Source organism: Carettochelys insculpta, chromosome 13 (genome assembly GCF_033958435.1).
Source record: "Carettochelys insculpta isolate YL-2023 chromosome 13, ASM3395843v1, whole genome shotgun sequence".
Taxonomy (NCBI): domain Eukaryota; kingdom Metazoa; phylum Chordata; order Testudines; family Carettochelyidae; genus Carettochelys; species Carettochelys insculpta.
The window spans coordinates 21,122,563-21,136,698 of NC_134149.1; the positions used below are offsets into that span (position 1 = coordinate 21,122,563).

The following is a 14,136-nucleotide window of genomic DNA, read 5'->3' on the forward strand; positions in this document are numbered from 1 at the left end:
GAAGGAGCCAAGAAACAACCCTGGAAGGATTTAATATCTGGGAGATGGGAGGAAAAGACCCCCTGTCTTTTGCTGCTAGAGGAACATGCTGGATCTTGGGTGTGCACTGGAGAGGTTCTTTAAAGCACAGGACACATGCACTCTCTCCCTGATCCTTCACCAATCTGAGAGAACAATACGGCCCTTAAAACCTATCACATTCCATTTCCTTGTGTCTTCAAATAGCCTATTCCCCAGGACACGAAAAGAGGAGGCTGGAGCGTAGCTAAGTGTGAGTGTTAATGTGCTCAAGCAGCTGATCAGTTCCATTAGCTTTGGAGGCCAGTGGCTTGCTCAGGTGCCCACAGACCATGGTGGCTGCTGGGTTACAAAACTTGTGAAAATGAAAACTGGTAGTGGTACTGGCAGCTCCTGGAACATGCAGGCATGTCAGCCCCACACTGGGTGAATCCCCATCCCTGCTTAAGGTGCCCTGGATGGATCCCTGTTGGGGTGCCCCATCGCCATCTAGACTGGGAGCAGAGCTGCCTCAGATGGATCTCCCTAGTGGAGTTAGGAACTCTACCAGTGGGGTGAACTGTGGCTCTGCCGCAGGCCCAGAAATTTCTCATCAGATCTAAGTGGCACTAAGAAGTGAGGGAGATGGAGGGAAGCCCTTGGCTAGGTTCTGAGCAGCAGTAATCTAAAGCAGGTTCCGCTTCCGGTGTCAGGCCAGGCCAGGTCAAGGGACATGAGAACACTTTGCCCTCACTCCTTCTCCCCCACCCCCATCTTTTCCGCCAGTATCCCACAATCCTCTCTTTCGTCTCTCTTCCAAGATGGCGCTGCTGGGGGCTCCACGGAGCCTAGCGGCTCTGGCTGCCTTCCATCGGAGAAGGCTGCTGGCAGCTTCCTTGCTGCGGCACCCGGCGGCTGGCGTGCACGGCTGGACAGCCGGCGGCGGGAAGAAGCGGAGACAGTGCCCTCCGCGGACCTACCAGGTGCGGCGGGGAGCACGCGCTCCTGCCGGGACCGGGCGCTGTCGGGAGGACACGGGGCGGGTAGTGTTGGGCAAAGGGTGAGAGGACCGTGTGGGGCAGGCAGAGCTGGGAGTGAGGGCAGGATACACCCGGAGGCTCCGCGGTATGTGGCGGGGGCAAAGCGTTGTCGGCAGTGAGGAGCTGGGGCGCTAATGAGGCCAGTGTGGCAGGGCTCCTGGGGGACAAGGGGGCTCCTCCGCCAGGGACTGCTGCGTGGCGCCCCGCGGCTAAGGGGCGCTGGGGTCAGGGTTGCCGCGGACGGGGTAAGCGGAGCTGAGAACATGGGGGCAGCACGGCCAAGGAAGCCTAGAGCCAAGCAGGCACTGAGTTTCTTTACAGGAGTTTTTGTACAGGCAGGAGCCGGGGGTGGGTGTTTAAGGGGGAGTTAGTGCCTTGTGTATCTTCTGCCTCTTTTTACTGATATACCTTGGCTAGTGTGGGATGGTGTAGTTTGTACTTTTCCTTTAGAGCCTCCTTTGCTCTGTTATTGCTTTCAATAGCTTTTTTTTCTTCATCTCATTCTGTTGGGAAAAAAACTGAGTGGATGAATTTACGAAGAGTGGCGGTACAGCCAGACCAAAGTTCTTTCTAGCCCAGTATGCTGTGTTGTGACAGTGGGCAATGCCAGGTGCCACAGAGGGAATGAATAAAGCAAGTAATGGTCTGTTGATCCAACCTCTGTTGCCCATTTCCAGCTTTTCAATTCTGAGTCTTTCCCATGCTCCACCTACAACCATCATGTTATCAAGTTATTGCACTTCACAAGGTTATTCTGGTGAGGAAATTTTAAGTGATGCTGACTGAGGGGGGAACCCCCTGGTGCTATAGCATGGAATGTAAGGGGGTCAGGCTAATATTATTCTTTCTATTTCATTTACATCTATGGCTGTTAATTTGCCTATGACTAAAGTGTATGAAATGTGTGGGAGTGGACGGGGGCTATATGCACCCACCAGTATCACCACCCTCCACACACACTCCGCCAGCGTTGTGATGCTTCCAGTGAGCATAGGGCCTCCCCCAGAGCAGTGCAGCGTGAGCTTCCTAGCTTGTGCTATTCCTAGGCCATAGTGTTCTGGGGTCTGGGGTGGAGACTGCCCCACATGCTCTGGAAGTGGCGGGTGGGATAGGGACATGTGGCCAGTGTCTCCTATAGCCTCCACATTGGTTGCCTTTGACTTTAGTTCTGATGTGTTTAAAACAAAGTTGCAAGCGTTTTTAAATAATTGGTCTCTCAATTTGAAATGTTTATAATTAAAAAAAATAACATGAGAGAGTTTATGTTATTGTGGTTTATCTATGTAATAAAGAATGAGACAGTATTTTTATATTAAAAGTACTGGTTTAGATTTGACCAAGAATAACAGCAGGCTGTTAAGTGTATTGGAGGAAGTGTCATTATAGTCATGGGCCAGTCTAATGGGGACAGTGTCCATGTCAAAAAGCCACTAGCAGATTTGGTGGTAATAGCATTCTCACCTTGGCACAGAGGCTACAAAGATAACTGCCCTGAAGCTTCAGCTTCTGAAGAGCATGTTGCACATGTGTTAGGTGGTGCCACACTTTTGCAGGGATGCTGTTCTAAAATATTTGTTTTTCGGTGTAAATCTTTAAATTAGTTGTGAAGGAGCAGAAGTAGAAGTGTGACACCGTGTAGATTCAAGCACAACTCCTTTATTATGCACAGCTGGTAGTGTGTCACTTCGCTTGTTTGGCTCAATGAGACTGACAAACAGCTGATTACAATGAATTATAGAGAGTGCCAATGGGCAGAGGCAAATGATGGGGTGGTATTTCCCAAACCCTTAGATCTGCGGTGTCCAATATGGTGTCTGTTCACCACATGTGGTGAACTGGAGAACGTGGTTGTGGTGAATGCAGCTTGTTAGAGCCGCACACCTGGAGCACCATCTGCGCATGCGCCCCATCATTTGGTGGGACAAACATGGTGGCCTTGGCAGAGGCAGCTCCTCCTGTGTCTCGCTTGGGCTGCGGCAAAGTTTGGGGCTGCACAGTTTGGACAGCACAGCTCTCAGGGCTAGCATTGTGTGGCTCTTGGAGCTGGTGCTGCGCTGTGCCATGTCACTCTTGGGGTGTGCGGCTTGGGCCTGGGTGGCTCCGACAGTGGATCCAGTGAGTCATCGGGGGTGTGGAGGGTAGAGTGCCTGGCTGAGGGGTGGGGAAGGGAGGTGCTGCCTGGCTGGGGGGTAGGGGGCATGTGATGATCAGTTGATTTTCTTTTGGACACCACTGGCCTAGGTAGATGCTAGCAGCAAGGCATAATGAGCACAATAAGCCAATAGTCTAAAAGATAAGTGCTCCACCCATGGCTCAGGTTTACATTTGAATACAAAGGTGTTGTTATTTACATTTTTTCTTGTAGATGATAGATCAGATTAAATTCCAATGCCAGGTCTTTAGGAATGACAGGTGGCACTCACTGTTGGGCCCCTCTGTAAGTACGTTCCTGTGTGGTCTTGAGACATAAAGGGACAATAATTATAAGTATATAATTGGCAATAATTATCAATGCTGCCCCATTCTGCGCTCAGATTGGCATCTGTGAAGAGTAGACGCCATCGCTCATGCTGACATGTTAGACCTTTTCCTGAACTTAGGCTGTTGTTTGAGTACTTAGGTTGTTATCTCTCCAACTGGAGAGCAGACTTCCAAGCCCCTTTTCAATTAATTTTGAGGTGAAAATTCAAGATAAGCCCCAATTACTACTTTCACACCCAAAGTTATACTGTCTAAACTCTTGTTTTATGGCTAGTGACACAAACAAAGGCTTGTTCTGCTATCTGTGCCATGCCTTGTTCAGCAACGAAGGGTCCTGTGGCACCTTATAGACTGACAGAAAAGTTTTGAGCATGAGCTTTCGTGAGCATAACATAAGAACATAAGAATGGCCATACTGGGTCAGACCAAAGGTCCATCCAGCCCAGCATCCCATCTGCCGACGGTGGCCAATGCCAGGTGCCCCAGAGAAGGAGAACAGAAGACGATCAAGTGATTTATCTCCTGCCATCCATCTCCTGCCCTTGTTCTGAAGGCCAGGGCACCATACTTTATCCCTGGCTAATAGCCATTTATGGACCTAACCTGCAAAAATTTATCAAGCTCTTTTTTAAACCCGAATAGAGTCCTGGCCTTCACAGCCTCCTCGGGCAAGGAGTTCCACAGGTTGACTGTGTGCTGTGTGAAGAAAAATTTCCTTTTATTAGTTTTGAACCTACTACCCATCAATTTCATTTGGTGTCCCCTAGTTCTTGTATTATGGGAAAAGGTAAATAATTTTTCTATATTCACTTTCGCCACACCATTCATGATTTTATATACCTCTATCATATCGCCCCTCAATCGCCTATTTTCCAAACTGAAAAGTCCCAGTCTCTCTAGCCTCTCCCCATATGGGACCCGTTCCAAGCCCCTAATCATCTTAGTCGCCCTTTTCTGAACCTTTTCTAATGCCAATATATCTTTTTGGAGGTGAGGAGACCACATCTGCACGCAGTACTCAAGATGTGGGCGTACCATAGTTTTATATAGGGGAAGTATGATATCTTTTGTCTTATTATCTATCCCTTTTTTAATAATTCCTAACATCCTATTTGCTTTACTAACTGCCGCTGCACACTGCGTGGATGTCTTCAGAGAACTATCCACTATAACTCCAAGATCCCTTTCCTGATCTGTCGTAGCTAAATTTGACCCCATCATGTTGTACGTGTAATTTGGGTTATTTTTTCCAACATGCATTACCTTACATGAGCACAGACTCACTTCATCAAATGCTGGTCTTGGAAATCTGCAGGGCCAGGTATAAATAAGCCAGAGCAAGGGTGGGGATAAGCAGGTTAGCTCAGTCAGCAAGGGTGAGGCTTACTACCAGCAGTTGATCTGGAGGTGTGAACACCAAGGGGGGGGAAGCTGCTTCTGTATTTAGCCAGCCATTCACAGTCTTTGTTTAAGCCAGTGCTGAGGGCATCGAATTTGCAGATGAATTGTAGCTCAGAAATAAATAAATAAATAAATAATGTGTAACTAGTTGTGACCATTTCTAGGAGTCTATTTAAAACAAAAACCTGATCCTTTCACTCTTAGGCCATAGGTTAAGATGTGTTTGTGCTACCAGCCCAAACCGCACTCGTACTCTAAAAGGAGTATAACAGTCAATATACACTATATGCTATAGTATTATAACCATCAACTTTGTTTAACACACTTTAAAATGTATTGTGCTTGTTGAAAAATAGTAGGAAAATACTGATTTAATGTATTATATGATAGTATTGTCTTTGGCCAGGTGTGAAACTGCCTGAATATTGTGTAAATATTACTTCAATAATTTTTTTATTTAATGGTGAAATTTTGCCAAATGCTATTGTACACCTCCCTTCTTTTTTTGCGATCATTTGAATTATATAGCATTGTTATGTATTTTTCATAAATTTATTTTTGATATTTATAAAATACTGTAACACAAATCATAGCAGATCTGGTTATAATTTTTTTAAAGGTCTTAATCAAAAAGGCTTCTGCAATGGACTGGCTTAAAACCTATTTACAGTCGAATCCCCTGCCACTGTTAAATCAGTTTAATTCAGAATTTTGAACTGCAGTGTTAAAGATTAAATCTAGTAGAAGCCAGAACAAGTATAAAAAGGGGACAGGGGGGAAAGGCATCTGTCTACTAAAAGGGGCACAACTGGTATGTGACTGACAGTACAGGTTGCACCTCCCTTGTTTGGCATGGTTGGGACCTGACAGGTCCCAAACAAGGGAGTTTGTCAGGCGAGATGCAGGTATAGGGCTTCTGTGCCCAGACAGCCCTGCACTTCCAGAGCTGCTGTACCCCAGCCCCCCTACCCCTGGGATTCTGGCCCCACCCTCTGTCCCCTGGCTGCTGCGGGGAAGCCAGTGGACTCTTGCTCTGTCCCCTGGACCCATGGGGCAGGAAGGGACTCTGGTTCCTGATCTCATGCTGCCAACGTATAGGTAGGGGCTCCTGTACGGGGCACATCCCCAGCCTGGTGTACTCTCACCCTGGAACATCAGTGTTCCTGCTGGACTTGGGCTGTTGCCCTTTGAGAGATTACCATATTTGAGAGGTGCACCTGTAGTATTGTTCTAAGAATCACCAGGAACTTCGGCTCTGTGGAGGAACATAGGACCTGTGCATGCTGAATAATGTCTTCCCTTTTTCTTTCCTGTCCACTCAATTGTTCCTTTCTATGCTGATTCTATCTTTTCCTATATATTGTCTCTGTCTTTAAGACAGAGACTTAACTAATTTCTCTGCTGTGGTTGGCCAAGGTCCACCACTGCATAAGCACAGAACAAAACCAATCCCATCCAACTTGCCTTCCTTTTCATGTGTTACTAGTTAATCTTCTGGAAATCAGAAATTGAAAGCCCAGAACTTACAAGAATGCATTTTATGTCTACAAAACTCTCTAGTGTAGATGTAGTCCATAAGTTGAGACAGAAATACCATTTGAGCAGAAGATTCAGAATTTGATCTTTAAATTGTAGATTTTTTTTATGCACAAATCTTATTTAAGATAATGAAGCTGCTTTCTTGTTGGTTTATGATACGATTTCCTTCTGGATACTCCCTTAGCTTGAACATTATTGTCAAGGTGTGTTAGTTCATTCACCTCTTATATTCCTTTATCTTCCAAAGTAACATTAGCATTGGGAGCTGCTGGGAGTTCTCATGTTTTTTCTTGTTGTTGTTTTTCTTAATTTCCTCATAACTGGGTTTTTTACAACCTGAGACAGTTTTTCAGTCTTCGCTTGCATGTAGTTTTGCTGTCGCTTAAAAGATCTATGTCCTCAGTAAAATCTAATCTAGTGTATTTGAGAGCATTGTGATGCATTGGTGGTGTCTGTCTACACGTTTTCTCATCATGAAGTCAATAGCAATGCCAAGCAGTAGAAGTGAGAGAAGGCTTCCTCGTTTGATACTAGTGAAACACCTGTCTGATCTAGAAATAAAATTCCCCTTTTAAGCATGGGATTAAGAAATCTGCATTGATAATTCTACTGCATAGTTCACCTCTAGGCACTTCTTAAGTGCTAGAATACATATGTTTTGGAGAAGTACTTTACCTGGGATAATTCAGACTTTTTTTTCAGAGAGCAAATAACTTGCATTGACTTTTTTTTCTGAATTGGTCAGCAGTCTACTCCATTTTATCTGCTTCTGTTTTGGTCTTTTTTTTTTTTCCTTGACATTTTCTGCTCTTATCTCTTTCCTGACATTTGTTCAGTAATTCTTTCTCTTTTCCAACACTTATTTATTTATATATTTTAAAAGTACAGTAATCCATAACTTGCCCTAGGCATAATGTAAAAGATGAAATCTAAACATTGTCACCTTTAAAGTCCAAACAATTTTTATTCACTCGGAATTTAATGGGAAAATCTTTAATGAAAATTCCCTTCAATTGAAATAATGAACACCACAATAATAGGGAAGGACACCACCATTTTCTCCTCCCATTCCCTACCCTCTGAGTGCAGGAACAACAGAAAGGGGCAGAAAATGCTTTGCAATATTGTTACGTTTGTTTTCCAAAGACAACTGTGACAATAATTCTCTCATATAGAGGTACCAGTTATTTTATTAATATACAATTCAGAATTCCTGTTGTCAGCTATGAATATCTTTTGTAATATATTCCAGTTGTTTTTGCAAAATAACTTTTTTTGTCAATTCCCAAATAAAAATTTTGGTAGTCTGGCTCCTAAATAGAAACATCACAACTATAAAAACAAAAAGCAGCCAAGTAGCACTTTAAAGACTAGCAAAATAATTTATTAGGTGAGCTTTCATGGGACAGACCCACTTCTTCAGACCAGGTCTATATTGCATAGAGCAAACTCGTCAGACTTGCATTTGTCATTTTCTCAGTTTCTAACCAGTACACCACTGTTCAAAAGAACCCAAAATTGTTGTAATTTTGACCCTTGAACTGTTGAATAAGGTCTGAAGAAGTGGGTCTGTCCCACGAAAGCTCACCTAATAAATTATTTTGCTAGTCTTTAAAGTGCTACTTGGCTGCTTTTTGGTTTTTATAGTATATAGACTAGCACGGCTCCCTCTCTGTTACCATCACAGCTATGCTTTGCATTGCTACAGTGTTAAAGAAGAGGGTGTTGTAAACACATCTCAGATGTTACTGCATCTGAATGTTAAAATGAACGATTCTTGAAAAACTCTTGAATAGCTGTTATTTCAGTTTGATAATCTTAAAGCTATATTTATTGCAGAAGTACATTGCTTGACTAGCTTTTCATTACCATTGATTCTGATTAAATGCCTGATACAGACATAATTCTATCAAGGACCAGAATGTAGTTACTTGTTTAGATGAGTAAGATGGTAGGACTAAAATAAATTAAAGAAGAAAAGACTGTTCACATGATAGGTTCTTGTTTTTAAATGCATGCGAGACAAGAAATTCAGAGATAAAGACCAAGTTTCTGACTTACCTTGCACTTTTGGAATTAGGTACTGCAGCACTGTTCTAAAACTCATGCAATATTTATGCATAGTGGATTTAAAACAAAAGAACTAAAGTAAAATGAGTTCCTCAACTTGAAACATTCATTGTTGGCCTGTTTTGAACAATCTTGAAAAGATTTATCTTTAGATGATTTTTAAGAAGATGATGATTTCAGAGAGTGATGCATAAGTGGGAACATTGTCTTAAATCAGGGATCTGCAACCTGCAGCTCTTTAAGGACTTCTTTGTGGCTCCCAGCACTATGATTGCAACTTGTTTAAAAAAACAAACAAACTCCTGATTATTTTGATAGATGGTGAATGTCTAAAAACCCAACAATAAGCCCAATTCATATCTAAGTAGCAAATGATGTGTGATCTTGAAATGTTGGATAACTCCCTCCTTTAATAAAACAGCAGAAGTATAGCACTTGAAAGATTAACAAATGATTTATCACTGAATAAATAATTTTGTTAGTCTTTAAAGTGCTACATTTCTGCTGTTTTGTTTTGTTGGAGTACGGACTAACACGACTACCTCTCTGTTACTATTCATCCTTAATATGTGCAGTGCATAGTGGGATATGATACTGTGTCTGTGTTTTGATTGTGTTGCTAATAGTCTCGATTGTCCTGAAAAAGGAAAAGGGAAGCTTGTGGCATTCCTGCCCTGGAAGGCAATACACATTTTAAGAAAGAAAGCTGAAATTAAATGTGAACTAAAACTGGCATAATTAAAGTGGGGTTTGGGAGTGAAAGTCAGGAAGATAGTGGAACAAAGACACACACAAAGTGTGAGTAAATAGAATATATAAAATGTTTGTGAAATCCTTCAGTAAACAAGTAATTGCATTACGAATCATTGTGTGTGCCCTTCTTAAAACAGGGGTTACAAAAAGTATGGTTTGATGTAATTTTTAAAGAGCACCTTGTATTCACATGCATTGCAGCTCTTAAATTGCTGAGTGTTTTACTGAATTTGAAAAAAAAAATGGCTGCTCTTGCTCTTTTGGTTGTCTTAGGCTGCCTGCTTTGTAATGAAGGTTGGTATAAATTTGTATTTCATGAGTCCGATGTGGCATGATATCTTGCAAAAGCCTCTGTTATGTAATGAAATGAAACTATCATCTATATATTGCGTAGAGGAACCTCGTCAGATTTTCATTTGTCATTTTCTCAGTTTCTAACCAGTACACCACTGTTCAAAAGAACCCAAAATTGTAATTTTGACCCTTGGTCTGTTGAATAAGATTGGGTTTAGGCAATTGGTATGATACATGGATAACTAATTAACAAAGGAACACTTACAGTAATCCCTTGAATCACTCCCCCCGCCGCACGGTCCTGGCTCAACCCCCTGCAGGGCCGTGAAGCCTTGGTTGAACTCCGCTAACCGCAGCCCCAACCCATCACCAGGCTTAACCCTCCCCGCCAACTCCAGGACGTAAGTTTCAAAAAGAGCCATTGGTGCTCCAGCTGCAGAATGTATGTTCTGCCAGGGTAAAAAGCCAGCCCCCTGACTTACGCATAATTCGAGTTATTCGAGGTTGCGTGGAACACAGCCCTCGCATAACTTGAGGAATGACTGTACTCTAAAGCACTGTGCTGCTGTTTGTTCTTAGTAATAATAATTTGTTACAGTAATGCCAAGGAATCCACATTTGAGGCCCTGGTCTATGCTGTAGAAACACAGAATAAAAGAGTTTAGAATCCAACTATGAGACAAGAGGCAAGAGATGGATACACATGTGATACTGAAAAAAAATATGAAGCAGTTTTGGTCAGTATCATTGAAATTAAAATGTTAATGCATGTTGTAGCAAGTCTGCAAGAGATGTCACCTCCACTAGCATTACAGTAAACTCTTTCATCTTTGGCATTCTGTCATCTTGATAGAATGGGTATCTGAGAAACTCACTTTGCATTTTAGCACTGACAATTTGAATATACCAATCTGTGCTTGCATCTCTTCAAAAAATCCTTTATTAAAGGTGCAAGTCTCACATGCATTTCTTGATCACCCAGAATTACCATCAGTGAAACTTGCCCCACCAACTCTTGCATAACCATGAAAAAATATTTTTTTTTCCCCTTTATGTACTCTGAAGCAAAGTTTTTGTGATAGAGGAGAATTGCCTGCATGTTGCAGCAGAGCACACTTCAGGCTTGTCCATACTTACAGAGAGTCAACACTCCAAAGATCAGTCTTTTTAGATGAGCCTTTCCAGAGGGATCACAAGGCAAGTTGTTAGTTAATTCTTATAATTATTGCTGAACAATACAATTTAATCAAATGAGGAGGTCAAGCTATACTCACATAAAATGACTGATTTTAACCAATGTCTCTCTAGCTTTATTTTCCTGCTTGAAGTAACTGCTTAACTGACCTTAACGTATTGAAGAGCCCAGTCTGATCAATTGACCTCTCCCCATTCCCCTTCTTTCTCTTTCCTCATTGATTCTCATTCACTGTCTTCCATTTCCATTCTCCTAATTCCTGCTGCTGAAATTCAATTAAGCTATTATGCACTCTTCTTTTCTATGTGCCTTTGCCACTTTTCTTTACTCCCACCTATCTTCTCATTCATTGTTTTACTTGACATTTATTCTTTTGTTCAGATGCTTCTTTTAACACTTTCCTTTGATTCTGTCCTCATTCACATTCTTCTTCCCATCCATTCACATACTTGCTATGCTTCCTTCCTCCTGTTACATTTTTTTTTCTTTCCTGCTTTTAAGGATATAGTCTAGCTCCCCAGTAAAACTAGGGGTAAGATTCTCCTATATTTCCACATTATTTTGTTTTATCCCTAATATACTGCAGTTACGCAGGAAACTTGGTCAGAAGTGGCAGAATAGCAAATGCTGCCTGAACATTAGATTTAACCTTTAACAAATGCTTCTTGGTAATCTTGAGTGGTGTTTTTTTTTTGTTTTTGTTTTTAAACATTCAGTGCTCTGATGTGTTAAATAAGATATTTATAATATTCGACTATCAACAGTCGTGCTGTAGAAATAGATAGCTTTCAAGTACAATGAATATTAAACATGTTCTGGTAAGTCTATGATCTGAAGAAGTGTATCTGTTCCCCGAAAGCTCATCACCTAATTATTTTGTTAGTCTTTAAAGTGCTACATGACTGCTTTTTTTGTTTCAATACCATACTAAACATGTTTTATCTTTGAAAATATAGTATTATACTAGAAAGGCAATAAAAGTAAATTAAGATTTCAAAGTCAAACAGTCAGAAGTTAAGAAATGACATAATTAAGGTTGCCTGTTCAGTCTATGAAATGAAGATAAAGCAGGAATAGTCAAAAACAAAGAAGGGCCATCTTTGTACCTCTTAAATAATGTGTTTGCGTCTTTTTACAGTTCTTTCTTAGTGGACTACATCTGTTGGTTGACAGCAGTGGACGCTTAAGTCTGCTGTCTAGGGAGCACGTACAGCTCAGAAAACAGCAATACCAAATTATGTCTGAGGCTGCGTCTACACTATGGTATAAATTTGAATTTAAGGCAGTTAGTTTGTTAGTACCACATGACTGTCTTCACTATAAATACCATTAGCTCAATTTTGGAAGCACTAATATTGCAGTTATCTGATGGGTATAACGTCAAGCTCAAATTCAAAAGTTCAATTCAAGGCCAGTGTGGAAGTGCCAGGTCTTAAAATCGAATTTATTAGCATCCAGAAGTGTCCCTTATGTATCCCACAAAGCTATGCATGCTGCACTTGGCTCCCAGCTTCTGGCTACTAGGGAAGTCTGCGGGGAGGGGGAATAAACCCTCACATTTAACAGGTGGTCGGGAGGAACAGACGGCCCTTCTCCCCTATTAGTCCATTAAAGGGAGGGTTTATTGTACTAGTGAGAGCCGGGAAATAGACAGTACTGCTGCACCTGGCTCAGAATGGTGGGCTGAGGGAACTGTGGGATAGGTTCCCACAATGCATTGCTGCAACAGCTGATGTTTGGTGATTTCAGTGTGGAAGCAGTATGTCAAATTTGTTGGGAGCCAATGGGAAGTGAGGACACTCAAAATTGAATTAAAAAAAGCATTATAAAATCGATTTTTAATAAATTCATATTTATCTCCCAGTGTAGATGTAGCCTTAGGCTGCGTCACCACTGTCTGTTCCAGTCTGCATGTTGGGCTGCTCATGTTAGCTTAATGTTTGGGCTCCCTGTTGATAAAAGATATTTCGAAGAGAAGCATGAGAGGAAGAATAACCTTGTCCATAAGGCATAGGATTGAGACTCAAGAGCACCCAGATTCCTTCACAGATTTTTGTGTGATCTAAGACAAATCCTTTAATTTCTGTGCTTCCACTCCTTAATTTTTACATTGTGAGCCTTCCATGATTGCAGAGGTGTGGCATGAGTTATTTAAGCAATGTTTAATTGAAAAGTGTTGTGTGACTTTAAATGATTGTAAGAGAGAGCAATTTTTCTCAATCTACGGTGAGTGGGCAGAAGAGAAGACCAGTGCTGGGAGGCAAAAGAAAGCTGTGTAACCGTAGAGCCACCTTTTTCCACCCTCCATGTGTGTTAATGCAGCTTAGATAAAGCAACAGATGGCTTGTTTAAAAAAACAAAAAATATTTTCTTCCAACGGTCAGTATACACATAGGGACTGCAGTTTCAACAGTCCAAACTGAGGGAATGTGGGATTTGTCCTGAAACAGGGCATCAGCGCACATGCTAGTTATTTTAACAATAATAGGTTACATTCCCTTAATACAAGGGTTTGTAATCTGATAGAGCTGCAATAAAACTTCACATATATTCAACAATAGAGTTTTAAAATTTGAGTAATGGGAAGAAAATCCCTAATCCAAAAATATTGTAGAGAAAGTCAAATAACCTCGACTACTTTAGATTTACTAGTCTAAGTAAAACATTTATTTTCCTATATAGCTCATTAAAATTCTTGGATTATATTTTTCGGAATAGGAAATTGATTTTTTTTAAGATATGCACATTTACAGCATTATATAAACAATAGAGATCTCAGAATGGTGGGTAAAAATCAATGATTTTTAAAGAAGGATTTTTTTAAATTAAAAAAATCATCAATACAACACTAAATTTCTTGTTTAGAAACAACAGCTACAATTAAATCTCATCACAAACATGCTACATATCTTCTTCATGTCATAAAAATGAATTAACGGCTCTAGTCTCTGCATCTTAACTGCCAGCTCTTGCTTCTTGAAAGTTCAGGGCTTTCAGTTTGTTTCTCAGCAGACTAAAGTAACCTGTGCAAAGAAAGACACAGTCTGCATAGGATTGTTTTTGATCTGTGCTTAGATAGTGCTGGACCTGGGTCAAGCATGACTGAGAGGTTAGTTAAGAGATTGTCTGAGGCAGAGAGACAATATGTAGGAAAGGACTGAGGCAGCACAGAAAGGGTAGGTAAAGAGGGCTGGAAAGAAAAAGAGAGGCTGTTCAGCACACACACACACACACAGCTTCCTATATTTCCCTGCATTAAATGATACCATGCTGATTACTTTTGAACCTCATGGCCACAGATGATGATGATGAAGCCATAAGAGTGTGCCCAAGCAAACCTTATCCTATACTTGTTTTCTCAAAAAA

General features: G+C 41.4%; 1 protein-coding gene across 1 annotated transcript in view; it reads left to right on the forward strand.

The window, feature by feature from the left end:
• Positions 1-818: 818 nt before the first annotated feature.
• Positions 819-14,136, forward strand: part of ABCB7 (ATP binding cassette subfamily B member 7) — a 95,054-nt gene continuing 81,736 nt past the window's right edge. The window contains exon 1 of the mRNA XM_075007721.1: positions 819-980. Within this exon, the coding sequence (XP_074863822.1) occupies positions 819-980 (162 nt within the window). The remainder of the gene's footprint in view (positions 981-14,136) is intronic.